General features: G+C 47.7%; 2 protein-coding genes across 2 annotated transcripts in view; both read right to left on the bottom strand.

Moving 5' to 3' along the window:
• Window positions 1-514: 514 nt before the first annotated feature.
• On the bottom strand, window positions 515-3547 carry CCDC17 (coiled-coil domain containing 17). The gene is made up of 8 exons (XM_066555769.1): window positions 3296-3547; window positions 2634-2745; window positions 2411-2519; window positions 2255-2314; window positions 2040-2170; window positions 1830-1952; window positions 1468-1637; window positions 515-1192 (listed from the first exon to the last, which is right to left on the bottom strand). The coding sequence occupies exons 1-8, from the start codon at window positions 3473-3475 to the stop codon at window positions 1052-1054; spliced, it is 1026 nt and encodes a 341-aa protein (XP_066411866.1). The 5' UTR covers window positions 3476-3547; the 3' UTR covers window positions 515-1051.
• Window positions 3548-4832: 1285 nt separating this feature from the next.
• Window positions 4833-13783, bottom strand: part of GPBP1L1 (GC-rich promoter binding protein 1 like 1) — a 32375-nt gene continuing 23424 nt past the window's right edge. The window contains exons 8-12 of the mRNA XM_066555831.1: window positions 11949-12089; window positions 8289-8447; window positions 7423-7547; window positions 6451-6553; window positions 4833-6211 (exon numbers count right to left, since the gene is read on the bottom strand). Coding sequence (XP_066411928.1) covers window positions 6065-6211; window positions 6451-6553; window positions 7423-7547; window positions 8289-8447; window positions 11949-12089 — 675 coding nt within the window. The 3' untranslated portion in view covers window positions 4833-6064. The remainder of the gene's footprint in view (window positions 6212-6450; window positions 6554-7422; window positions 7548-8288; window positions 8448-11948; window positions 12090-13783) is intronic.

Below are 13783 nucleotides of genomic sequence, written 5' to 3'. Positions count from 1 at the left end.
TGTCCCCTTGGGCTGCAGGTCTCAGCCCTTGCCCACTGCTGGGCTCATGCTCCCTTTCCTTTCAGCATTTGCACCCACATCTGCCTCATTAGGAGCAGAGGATTGGATGGGCCAGGCAGGGCTGGCTGCTGCAGGGAAGGAGAGCATTGCCTGAACTTCACTGTCTTGTCCAGGGACCCTTTTTTTCTTCTGCTGGGGCCTTGTCACAGCTGGGGCTGTGTTTTGTTCATTCTAGGCTGAACCTAAGTGGGTTCTGATAGTGCTTCCCTCAGCTTTGAGCAGCCTAAAGATGGTGGGGAAGGCTGATAAAGAAAGAGCTTTGTAGCATCCTGGGCTTTGTTGCTGCGTATTTTTATCTCTGCTCAACCTCTACTTTGCACCCAGGAGCGGTGCAGGAGCAGGTGCTGATGGTTGGAGACAGGGGCAGCAGGGCTGGGCCCTGAGTGAGCTGGAGTGCCCAGGTGGGGCTGGGACCCTGCCCTGGACTGTGTGTGTATAAAAAAAGGCCAAGAAGTGAAAAGCAATGAGCTGAAGCCTTTAATTAAGCATGTAGCACAGGGCCTCTGACACTTTGTAAAGCTGGCTGTGACTTCTGTGCTGGTTCCCAGGGCTGAGCTGTACATGCCCTGGGTTAGGCTTTCCCTACAGAGGGCTGGATATGGGGATGTGCCTGAGGACAGGGAATTTATTGTGCCCCTAAGTGCCCTCTGACTGTCCCCAAACCACCATTGTGAGCAGGAGGGGTTGAACCACTCCTTTGGCTGTGGGCTCTGTCCTGAGGTGGAGACTGAGCTGTTTGCTGCTGGCTTGAGGATTTGCCTGTCCTTTTCCTGCTGAAATGCCCAGACAAAGCCTCTATTGTCCCATCAGTAATCCCATACACTTCGACCCATCCCAGCACCATGGGATCCTGGTACCAGCTGCACCTGGTCCCATCTCTGCAGCTGGAACGCAGCTTTTGCCTTCATCACCCTAACAGTTACTGAAGCCCCAGTTTGCTGGTGGAGGGAGGTGGCAGGGCAGTCCAGTGGGGCCATGGCCTGTTCCTGGCTCACCTTTGGGGAGCCCTGTCTTGTGCTGGGGGCTCCTGAGCAGGAGGAGGGTCCTCCAGGGCCACAAAGGGGGTGAGGGGATGTCCAGGGGGCACATGGGCCGTGGGTCTGCCAGGCCCCAGTGCTGCCCTGGGGCGCTCCTGGGAAAGGAAAAAAGTGGTGTCAGGGGCAGGAGGGTCCTGGCAGGGTGGGAGCTGCTTGGCCATCCCCTCATATGTGGCATTGGGTGTGCAGAGCAAATCACACCCCTGGTCCAACACTGGTGGGGACTCACCTGCCCCAGTGCAGCAAAGGGAGCTGTTTCTAAAGGTCCCCAATCTTCTACCTCCACACCCATCATCTTGTCCCAGTTGGCAACCCAATCCCAACTCCCCTCCTTGGAGAGCTGGAAGTTGCCCTGAGCTGAGGCTCTTACCATGAAAAGTTCTGGCACAGCAAGGGCTGGTGGCATCGGGGGGCCTGTAGGGTATGGGCAGACAGAGGGGTGCAGCCATGGCCTCATCTGCTCTGCATGGCATCGCAGCATTCCCACCTCTGCCTGGAGCCGCGCCAGTTCCTGTGTGTGCCGCTGGGCTGCCCGTGAGCCTGGCCAACAGGATTTGGTCACCGTGGGGTTTACAGCAGCCATTTTCCTGGCACCTCACCAGGCCCCAGGGGACCAGGACTCTCCCTGCTCACTGCAGAGAGCTCACCCTGAGCTGCAGCCCCCCTCCACCTGCCAATAATTCCAGGAGCCATCTCCGGCTGTGGGGTGCAGATGAGGAACCCATCACCTACCAGCATCTGCTCTCCTCTCCCTTCTGACCTTCAGTGCCAACAGTTCATCTTCCAGACGCCAGTTCTCCAGCTCCACGGCCAGCAGTGCCGCATCCAGACCGTGAGTGCCAGTGCCGGGGGGCTCTGCTGGCACAGCTGGGGGTGCCTCAGCTGCTGCCTGGGGCCACGGTCCCTGAGGGGGACGGGCCTGGGCCTGGTGATGGCGCTTACCCATCCGCCTGCCCCTGCGCAGCCCCGCCGTTCCCTTCTCCAGCACCGTGGCCTCCAGCTGGAGGTGGAGGAGCTGCTCCAGGATGGCCGGGTTGTGTCCCCCGGAGCGCAGGTAGGACACTCGCAGTGCCCTGCCAGAGCCCTGGATCAGCCATTGCCCGGGCTCGGCCAGCAGGACGCTCTGCTCGGAGCCGCCATGGCCCACAGACCCTCACCTGGCCTCGGCCGCGAGCGGCCCTGCGGGCGGCAGGAGGGTGTCGAGGTGGAGGGTGGCCCTGGGGAGGAGACAGACAACTGGGGGTGAGGGAGCCTTGATGGAGAGCACCCCGCAGGGCCAGGGCTCTGCTGTGACCCCTCAGGCCAGGGCTCACCGGTGCTGTGCTGTTCGGACATGTCTGGCCTGGTCCCACGGGCCTTGGCTCGGCTCGGGCTCCCCCGGCTCAGCCCTGGCCCCCAGTGTCGCCAGCCGCCGGCACAGCCCTGAAGGACCGTGAGGGGCCGGGGGGCTCAGCACGGCCCCCACAGCCCCACTCTCGGGGTTACTGCATCCCACACGTGCCTCCCCATCGACCCAAAACCATTGCCGGGGCCTACCCTCTCTCTGCCGCTCCAGCTGCTGGGTCCTGGCCCGGATCTCGGCCACCTGGCGTTCGTGGGCTTCCAGCAGCTCCTGCGGCGGCTGCTGCTGTCCCTGCAGTGGGAGCGGCTGCGGGGGGGACTCTCGCTGTGCCACATGGGGTTCAGTGGGCAGGAGGGGCTGGCCCCCAGCCCTGGGGCTGCTGATGCCCGCCCTGGCATTCAGGATTCACCGTACCTCTACTGGCAGCCTCCTAGAGGTGGGGTTGGCGGTGCGGAGCAGGGCCCTCTCGCGGGGGGTCAGCACATCCCCCAGGGGAGCTCCCTGCGCCCGCCCTGGTCCCCGCTGTCCCCGCACAGCTGGTGGGACCCCACGAGGCACAAAGTGATGGCGTGGCTCAGCACCGTCCATATTTTGGGACACCCCGACCTCGCAGACACAAAGGGAAGGAAAGGGTGACACCCTCACTCTCCCCCACCCCCCCCCCCCCATTCCCCCAGTAAAATATACTTTTCTGGTTTTAGCAAAATAAGCACCAAGGGCTGCCTCTGTGGTGCAGGCATGGGAAGATGGAGGCTTACCCAGCTCCGACCAAGCTGGATCCTGGATGTGATTCCCAGTTTCCCAGCCCAGCACCTGTCCCCATCCCCATTCTGCGCCAGACCCAGCTCCACACTACCGAGATGTCCTGTGGTTTCCTTGCTGTGCCCTGTGCTCCCTCCACAGGCAGAGGGTCCCCCCCACGGAGGCAGGAGCTGCTGGGTGCCGTGGGCCCGAGACACAGCTTCTCCATGTGCACCCGCAGCAGCGGTCGGGATCTGAACGCCAAGCAGCAGCGGGGGCAGAGGAAGGTCCCCATGTCCAACACCCTGGAAAGCAGATTGGGTGGAGTCACTCGGGGGGGCCACCCCGGTACCCCGGGACAGGCTGGAAGTGGGCACAGACCTGCTGGTGGCGGTGGCTGCAGTGTTTGAAGCCACTGTTGCTATGCTGGACGCTGGGCTGGGCAGGGAGGGCCCCGCCCCCAGCCCAGGACATTCCCACTGTTTACCACGGGCACTGAAATGGGGAAAAAAATATCGCTGAGCCACCAGAGCAATCCACAGAAAACAAGGCGAGGGAGGCCCTGTGGCCCCGTGTCCCTCTGAGGTTACAAAATGCTGACAGCCATGCTTGCCCTGGCGCTGTCCAGGAGTGCTCCTTGCCCACCTTGAAGCAGCTCCCACTTAGCAGACTTTAAGCTAAGGAGGAACCTCCACACAGAGGTGAAATAGCTTCTTCTGCCCTTTCTTGCCACAGGGGTCCAAGCCCTGCTTTTTCCCAAAAAAGCTCCCTGTATTCCATCCGTGCACCCACCTCAGCTCTGCCTGGCAAGTCCCTACCAGTTTTTCCCCTCACCTCCCTGCCAGTGGTACTCATCATTTGCTCAGGAAAAAGCTGCCATTTGATGGATGGGGACTTGCCCTGCCAGGCTCACCCAGGGGCTGCCACTGCCACTTCCAAAGTTTCATCGATATTTAAACTCTGCACAGCCCACAGGAGGGTCGGGTGAAGCACAAGGAGATCCTGGCACACATAGGCCAGGCTGGTCCCACTCCAGAGTGCTCAGCAATGAAATTCCCCCAGTCCAAATGGCTGTCAGCATGGATCTGAGGTGAAGGAGTTTTTACATTTACCCCATTTCTTGAGATCAGTGCACACAGATCTCCATAACTTGGTTTAAATGGATATAGGAAGTTAAAATGGACAGGCTCTTTCAGGCAAAAGCAGTGTTTGAATATTCAGAAGGAACAAGATGGTTTGTGCAAAGTCATACAGGAGCCCCAGCACCTCCCAAGCACTCCCAGGCAGCCTCAGCCCCTGGACCCTGGTTTCCAGAGCACAGGGATGAAGAAGTGCTCCACTGCCCCTCTCTGGAGGCACAGGTAGCAGAGTTACACCCGATAATGCTGAGTGTGCACCCTTGAATCCAGATGCAAAGATTCAGGACTAAACATTATAATTTTCTTACATCTCTGACCTCTCTGCCTGGCCAGGAGTGGGTTAAAAACACACAGGCACAACCTTGGGACAAACCCCCTCAAGTCAGCAGTGTGACTCTGTCCCACACCCCTGCCAACACTGCACAACCCCAGAGCACTTTCCAATCCATCCAAAACCTTTGTGCACAAGCTGAACTTACACCAGACACTAAAATAGCTTAGGCCACAACTGAGTTGTTTGTAAAATTCTTTTTAATCTAATAGAAATGTTTTCATGAATTTTTAAAAAAGATTTCAATGAAAACAGCTTTGGATTCAGACATTCCCTTGCCACGTTGTGAACATAAACAGCAGCATTGCACTAGGAACAAGTGACACCGACCGGTCGAGCTTCATCATTTTGTATGAAGCGGAAAAAAAAGCAAACTGCTTTAGTAGAAGATAATTTTGAATTATTTTCTTTAAAAAAAATCCCCAAACATGGACTGTCATCTCAGCATTGTTCTCCCTCTCCCTTCTTAAAGGAAGAGTTCAGCTCCTGCAGTCTGAGCACTACAGCAATGTTTGCCAAGTGGAAAAATAGAGCGGGAGAAGAAACTGTTTATCCCCAGTGCTACTGAACCCCCAAAGTTGCAGGTCCCTTAGAGGAAAGCTTCTCTTACATAAGAAAGACAATTAGAATTGGCAAACTGATGCAAAATATTTATTCCAAGTTAGTTATTTTTGATGCAGTAGTTTTTCCCCCTCATACAGACTCAATGTGATAGTCACTTTTTAAAATCTGTAAATAATGTTATCAAAATAATCTTAATCTTTGAAATCTCACAAAAAATTTATATTTTACAATCCACCCTGAATATCAAGGCTGCAAGAAGAAGAACACAAACAATTCCTATATCCAAATATTTTACAGCTGTACCCAAAAAAAAAAAAAAAAAAGAAAACCACAAACGCCTGGTTAAGTGATGAAGCTCCCCGAGCCGCCAAAAAAATAAAATAAAATAAAATATTCATGTTATTAGCATTAATTTAACATAATTAGAACTTCAAAAGCCATTTTGTCATCGACAATGATTGTTTTAGCACACCGTTACCGCGCGCTGGGCAATGCGGCGGCACTGTTAGAAGCTTGTTGTTGCAGAGATCAGTCAGCCACTTGTGTCCTGCTCACACGACTGAACTTGTGCACTGCCCCACAAGGGATTTTTGTCAAAATTTGCTAGCTGCACAAACTTCTAGTAAGCATTAGGGCAAAACCAAAAGAAAAAGCTAAAGAAGCCAATTTCTCTCTTCTTTGGGATACAATTATTTCCCTTGTGCATGAAGTATCAACAACAAAAGAAAAAACTGAACAGACTGGAGACAGAATAAACTCTGTTTAGTTTATACAACCCCAAACACGTGTTGAACTATGAACTGAGTTTATTGGGTTGGTTTTATTTATTTTAATTTTATTGTGCCCAGTTTCAGGCATCGTCATCTGACGTTTCGCTGCTACTTGTTTCTGTGTCTGAGTCCTCAATCTTTGTCTTAAAAGTGCTTCCCCAGTGGAACAACAGGCTGGAGCCGCGGCCCTGAAGAAATCCATTCTTCCCAAATCCATTTCTTCTTCGCTGTAGGAATGAAAGTAAGTTTTTAAACGAGCAGAAGTGTGGAGAGTAACTGTCACCAAGCCTCTGTGGTGGACATGAATGCCACATTTAACTGTGTATACACACATGGATAATGCAGAATCATCCATTCTACTACATTCTCCCTTAAATGCTTGGTCCTGCTGAACACGCTTAAGAACAAGCCCTTGAGAAAGGAGAGGAAGAAGAGCAGTCACAAGTAGCAAGAGCTGTAAACATACCTGCTCTGATTTAATCTGGAACTCTTTGAGCTCATCCTCCGTGAGGGGAAGGTAGTTTTCATCATTTTCAGGATATTCCTGCCATCCCATTTCTTTCAATAACCTGATTGTGGAGAAAATAAAAGGGGCATGGGAACTAAAGCAAGGAAACAATGACAAAGGAAGGAACACTTTGTCCATGAAAAGCAAGGTTTTGTAGTAAATCACTCCAAATTCACCAGGGAATCTTCTCTATCACAGACCACTTCAACAATCCTTTTTGTTTACCCACCATTTTTCAATGTCTTTTACAAATATTTAACCATCAGCAGCCCTGTACAATTGGTACATAACCAGCTTGGTGGAAGACAGGGATTTGAAATTCTAACTCAAGGACACTGAAGAAGGACATGAGGCAACCAAGCCAGTATCACAGCTTAGAATCTTCTGAACCTTACTATCTGCTTGCACCAGATGCTCACACTGCTTACTCACTGACGTGAGATACAGCCTGAGATACCAGGTAAATATTTTCCTAACTCTCCTCCACTTTTACAACATGTAAAGGAGCACAGGAGTATTCTAAGTGCAAACAAAGTGTGGTGTGTGTCTTCAAATCATTACATTTAGGACACCTGCTTGCAAATTAACCAGAATCACCCTTGGTTCATGCTGACTCCCACTGTGGACAGATAAATATCTCTAAGCAGCATTAACACATGGGGATGTGGCATTAAAGAAGCACTGGAATTTAATTACAGACCTTGGTAAAGCCTTGGCTCATCTGTCATTGGTGTCTGGTTTTACTTTCAATAAGACCTCACCCAGTCCAGTACTAGTCACAAAGCCCACACACCTCCTTCCCCGTACAAACACAGCTACTGCTGCGTCCCAAAAATAAGAGTTTTCTTCAAAATTGTTTCCTTCTCCTCACACAGCCCAAGGAATCTAAGAATACCTTAATCCAGACACTTTATTCTGCCATTTACTCACCTGTGTTCTGCTTCCAATGAATGGGAGAGGTTTTCCCCCTCCTCCGGCAAAGGGAGAGAAAGGCCATTCTGATGGCAGTTCTCTTCCCAGTTTTCCTTTGGTTCTGGTGTGCTGTTGCTCTCCATCTAAAGAAAAATAAAACCATCAAAGTGTGCTTGCACAGACCATGCCAATAGCACAGTTCCAAGTTCAAGCTTCTGCCTTTGAAAGTCCAGCCAAGCCTCTCACCTTGAGCCAGTGTTTTTTACAGAAGCTGCAGCAACATGTACCTGGCTGTGACAGGACAACACAGGATGAAGGACATTTGGTGGCCTGTGCTGCTGTGCCAAGGGAGTGAGTGCTGGCATTGCAAAGCCAGCACCAGCATGTCAGAGTGACAGCAAGAAAACTAGGAGAATTAAATGCTCCTAAGGACACACTTTATATGCACATTAAGGCACAGATCTATACATTTGGGGGTTTGGTCTGAGCCTCTGAGGCTTGAGCCACATTCCTGCACCTTTCACAAGCACAAAATTCTACTTTTCTGTGAATGCAGTTTGACAGGGAAGTTGGAAAGCAACTTGCGATGTTAAAATACGATACTGTTCCTCTCCTTAGAGAATCCTTGCAAAAAATCTAGATTACCTTCAATATCTGTGATCTTCCCTTCCACCTCATTTATTACTTATCCACTTGCATTTCACTGTGCTACACATCTTCCCCCATCACTGCTGTGCACTATTTCCCCTGGCACGTATGCCAGACCAGTGGGAGTCATTCCCTTCCTCTTCCAGAGCCTGAATTACATACACTGCTTAGGGCTTTTTCAGCCCCAACTCCTTCAACAGTAATGATTGTATACACAGCAAGGACAGTGATCTTACATCATCCAGCTTGTCACATTCCCTGTTTTCTGTTATCTCCCCATTTCTATCATCCTTCAGTGCCTTCAGGAATTCGCTCTTTTTGTCAGTGGTCCGGCGCATCAGCTTCGTCAGGCGTGAGGAGCAGATCTCGATGGGAGGGGTGGTGCTGGAAGGACTCTGCACAGGGAGGGAGAACACACACATCAAACTGCACTGCTGCAAACCTGAGGCCTCTTCAGTGGATGTGCTTACACCTTTCAAACACTCATCAGTTCCTTGGGTGGCTCTTAACCCCTCAAAAAATCCCAACCTAATGTCAAATTCCCATCAAAATACTAATGGGTGTTGCACATTTACTTCTCCCATCTATTATTATCAACTCAATTTCTTTTCTTCCCCTAGGAGTCAATTCACATGGCCATGAATATGTTTATTTTGTTCCTTTGTACTGTAATTCTCTCGAGCAAGCTGGTGCCTACAACAGATTATTAGGGCAAAAAACTTCATGCAGGATTCCTGCCCTACAAAAATTAGCAAATGAAGCAGCTCAGACTCAGTTCATATTTGCGTTTTAAGTCATCCTGACAGACTCTACCCTGAAATTAAGCTGTGGGGAGGTAATCTCCTTTCAGGGAGTGGTCACATCCTTAACTAACCGCAGCCGGGTGCGGAACAGGCAGCCACAGCTTTGGAATCCTCCCCTGGAGAGAATGTTGCCAGCTGCTGCCTCTGTACACTCAGCCCAGATGGTTCAGTGTGGAGCCAGACATGGACAGCCATGGAGCCTGTGGGAAACCTGCTCAGCTCAGTGCAGGAACACAAGAAAACCTCCTGTGCTCTTCCACGATGTTTAAGCTTTCTTAATAATCTGGAGTCTGTGAACCAGGCCCACTGGCAGTGTCTGGCCATGATCCTGCAATAGGAGTACTGCTAACCAAGGTGAGCTTTCAATTTTATCTGTTCCATGTTTTGACTGGGCACACAAAAGGAATCTAAGAACGTGTTATGGGAAAGTTCCCAGTATCTTAACCTCCTGCTGGAGTTCATGTCTGGCTACTCTAAAACAATGAGAAATTTAATCATTATTATGGGTAACTGACACCGGAATCTTGCATGCAAAACTACTTTTTCTTCATGTACATGCTTTGATTTTTAAAAAATCAAGATTAAACCAGTAAAATTTCCTGAAGTTTGTAGTGTTTTTCTCCCCACACACTTTTTTTAAGTTGCGGAGGAAGGTTGCAAATTCAGGCTCTTCAAAATGAATCTCCTGTGCCAAAAATTTTTATCGCACTCACTGCTCTGAGCAAAGATCAAGGGAACTAGACCAAAAACAAGGCAGCAACTGCTGCTTATATTTCCAATGGCTGTTGCATGTGAAACACTGGTGTGAAATAATGCCTGCAAGGAAGTAAGAGCAGCCTGGAAGTAATTTCTCAGGCAGATCTTCCAGATTTTGTCTAATTCAACACAGTAAGAAACAAATCAGCAGTTGTAACAGACCTAATGAGTGACTGCAACTATCATGATAAAAAGCCAACACAAGAGTGAAATTAAGCTCTCAATGTAACTATTAGTTTGACTGCAGTGACAGAAGGTAACAATGAACAAAGGAGACTAAAATTAGATGTCTTCTGGTAATCTGAAATACTCAACTTGAGCTCTTTGCTAGTGGCTGTTTTAATCTCTAATAAACTACTGAGGTACTAAAACAATTTCTACACATCAGGGGAAGACAGTTACAACTTAAGTTTAAAAACAACAGATTTCTGAAAGGGGATGAATTTCACCTCAATTCTGGTTTTATGCGTAACTTTCTGTAGAAGGGTTATGTTTTACAAAATATTCTTCTTTAGCACTAAAATAGTAAACTGGCATCTCTTCTGAAGTAAGCTGAGCCCTTTGACTGAAACATAAGGCATCTCACTCTTTTGTGTTGCCTTTTTTTTGGGGTGTTTGGGTTTTTATGAAGGAGAGTGCTATGCATCATCTCAGATTTGTTCTGATGTCTATGTAACACAGATGGCTACTCTTCCAGAAAAGTAATCCTGAATTCATTTTAAGAACTCAGGCTGTATTGTAAGCTTGGTTGTCTTAGACTAGCTTGTGGGGACAGGGCCAATGCTACTTGGCACCCTTTTAGTTTTCAACACACTGTGGTCTCTTATGAATAAAGGTGCTATTTTTACCACTTCTGAAGGAGGTGAATTTGCCCCCTTTCAGAAACAAAAAGGCAGAGACTATGTGTAGTAGTCCTGGACAACCAGGATTGCAGCACTATCTGCTGGCCACAGACCTGTGTTTTCATAATCTCAATCTCCAACAGATTCAAAGAAAAGTGTATTACAAGTATCCAGTTTAGTTGGAGGTAATTTTTAAGCCCTTTATGTTTAGCTCTCAGGTTGGTACCCAACATCTTCACAGACTGGAGTTTCACAGAACACCTTCTTGGGGGCAGGTGAAGGAAACACTCGCATTACTCCTGTATGATACAAAGTGAATGTCTCTCCTGTCTGCCGAGGTGAAAGCCTGTTGAAGTTTACATATTTACACTGCCCATACTGTGCTGTGCATTACACGAAAAGAAAGCTGTCAGCAACACAAAGAACTTGGTCTAAAGAGAGAGAAAAGCAAGGTAAGGGAAAGAAACGGAGCGTAAGATCTATCTGTCAAAGTGACAGGTGCCTGTGTATTAACTATTGCCTTTAATGACTGCTTGTACACTCAGCTCTGGCTAAGGCAGAAAAGCGCAGGTTGCTGCAAAGCAAAGTCTGCAAAGCAGAGAATCATAAAGATGACAAGGCCTTATTTTAGAAGTAATGCCTATAACAGAACAAGACAAGTGCACAACTAGAAAAATCCCCCAATTCTACAGTTAAAACAAGCTAATTTCAGATGTTGAGAATCATTATTTACAGAATCACAAAATCATTAAGGTTGGAAAAGATTTCCAAGATCATCAAGTCAAACCTGTAAAGAGCAGCTGCATTGGCCAGGAATTTATCACTGTCTGTTCTATTTCCATTTTTTTTTCTTGTGCTCTGTCACAGTTATTGCTGAAATATTAAGAGATTTGTATTTCAAGGTTCTCTCTATACTTCAGACTAAAACTAGGGGCAAGTCAGTTTCCATCTCAGCAGATTACCTCCTTCCAATGTCAAAACTGAAAAGAGATACTGTAGCTGAAAAGTCATATGTACACATGTTAAACTCCTTCAGCCCACTCAGATGTGAGTGCTTGTGCTGTTGTTCCAGAGAAAGGAAATTAGGCAGATCACCTTCCTTCCCCTTCCTTTCCTACACTGAAAAACATCATGGGAATCAATTTGCCTACCTATTCACATCAGTTCTTGGTATCTGCACTCCCATAACACCAAGCTGACACATGTCTTGTTACACAACACCACTTAAAGCATTAGTACTTTTTTTTTACTGGAAGGAAATTCTAATACAGTTGAACAAACATCAATGGCTTTACAGACAGGTAAACCCCATTTTTATTTCTTTTAGTGTATCACTGATGTGGCAGAATGTGCTAAGAATGTACAAGTGAGTCATCCCTCAAGGGTGCAAAGGTAAGTACCACATGCAGAGAGGGCTTTATCATACACTAGAGTTTATGCTCTAGTAGGTGATAGGTGCAAAAGCTCCCAGCCTATCCCCAAGCCCAACCCTTACCTCTTTGGGAGAGGTGAGGACTGAGCCACTTGCCAGTACCGCTGGTTTGGTTACAGACACTGGACTGGTAAAGGCAGAGTCACGGGTGGAGGACAGCGAGCCTGGTTTATGTTCACTTCTGTTGGCTTTCCATGGGCTTGGCTGTATTGAAGAGAACACAAAGTACAGGGCAGTAAATGGTAAGGCATGAGAAGGGGCTGCTTGCAAGTATTGAAATAAATAAACAACACTGTGTTGGCTGTTGAAAGGATTTCCTTTTCTTCTTCCCTCTTCAACAATAATCTCAACAGGTTTATTTCAACACCCGTTGTTTCTCCCCTGGCATCTTCTGTTTTCCCCAAATCACACACAAGTCTGGTTCATGGGCACCACCCTTCAGTAAAACACCATTAAGAGCTCACAGAGAAAATCCAGCATCGCCCTTCATTAATTGGAATGACCACTGTGTAATGCAATTCACCTTACAGCTATCCACAGATGGGAAATAAAAAAAAAACCCAATTAAAATGACATTTCTTAGGAGAACACTGTACACCACAAAAAAAGGCTTCCAATCACTTGATAGGAAGTTTCCCTGTGTGAAGAAGATCATCATGCAATAGTTTTGTTTTGAATGAGAATGAAAATTATTTATTTCCTAGGGCCCTGAAAGTGTCTATCATTGCACCAATTTAGCAACAATAACAAGAAAAAGAAGCAAAAGCAGCCAATTTATTGCAGTGCAGGATCACTTGCTGTTTTGCCCTGGATACTCTCTGCAGTATCCCTTTGAATATACTGGTCATTTGGCTAAAGAGCAAAGACTTCAAGATAAGTTTTTGTTACTTGGAATGTTGTTCTTGAAGCTCTCTTATCAGTCAGGGACAAACACTGTGAAGTGAGAGTTTCTACAAAAACAATCCTAAGAAGAAACTTGTACCAAGTAGCACTGGCAAGACACTGTCAGATCATTAAAATATACAGGTTCCTTTGACCCACTGGATTTCTGAAGCCAGCTTCAAGTCACTCATAAAATAATTCATGCACAAATGGGATTCAGCTAAATCTGAGATGCAACAGATCTTGCAATCTGCCAGCAATGAGAACAGAGGCACTATTTCAGTATGTTGTCACTGTCTACTGTGTTCTATGAATTTTTTAAAAAATACATTGCACAGTGAGGCCATCAGCTTTACTCTTTCCCTCTAACTTAAAAATGAGCATCCCACACTATCAAAGAGATTCTATGGCACTCACAGCACATATTAAAAACATCCCCTTCAAACCTCAGAAATATCGTGATCTGCACAATATTTATTGCCTGTACTAAAATTAGGTGCAATATGACTCTGACAAGAAGTTTCTCTCCACAGCTCCAGGGTTGCACTTTTCCATTCCCACTCTCAGCTGCCCAGTGCTGTTCTCCAGGCTTCCACAAAGGGGCAGCTCACAGCTCAGACAGATCCAAAGACAGACCCCTCTTGCTTTCCCTGCATGGCTGAGTGTGACCTTCATGGATTGCCTGACTGTGAGCTATTGGCCATCTCGATTAGCCAGAAAGAACACACTTATTTCACTGCCATCAGTTCTCTTCCTTTCTGAACTACTTGGTACAACTTAACAAAATCATTTTTCATTCAGTTTTCCTGTGACAGCTTTCCAATACTGCTGACCTTGTGGAAAGGAATGTTTTGACTCCTTTACTACTTTGTGCACTGTAATTCCTGGATAACTTTCTAGAAGTCTTCAGGCTAATGCATCCTACCACAGCTGCTTTAAGGCTGTGACTTTAAAAAGGCATCAATGCACACAGCTTTTCTGGCTAAGGATATGCTGATACCCCACCTTTGGGTTTT

Source organism: Molothrus aeneus, chromosome 9 (genome assembly GCF_037042795.1).
Source record: "Molothrus aeneus isolate 106 chromosome 9, BPBGC_Maene_1.0, whole genome shotgun sequence".
Classification (NCBI taxonomy): Eukaryota; Metazoa; Chordata; class Aves; order Passeriformes; family Icteridae; genus Molothrus; species Molothrus aeneus.
Note: the sequence above shows the minus strand (reverse complement) of the source record. Positions and strands in the feature narration are given on the sequence as shown.

What these genes read in the sequence shown, in the direction of transcription:
- CCDC17 (XM_066555769.1), bottom strand. Translation starts at nt 3,475, where the DNA reads ATGGGGACCTTCCTCTGCCCCCGCTGCTGCTTGGCGTTCAGATCCCGA. An exon ending in CCGCTCGCGGCCGAGGCCAG is followed by an intron (nt 2,171 to 2,254) that starts GTGAGGGTCTGT and finishes GGGCTCTGGCAG; the next exon opens with GGCACTGCGAGTGTCCTACC. An exon ending in GGAGAGGAGAGCAGATGCTG is followed by an intron (nt 1,638 to 1,829) that starts GTAGGTGATGGG and finishes CCTGTTGGCCAG; the next exon opens with GCTCACGGGCAGCCCAGCGG.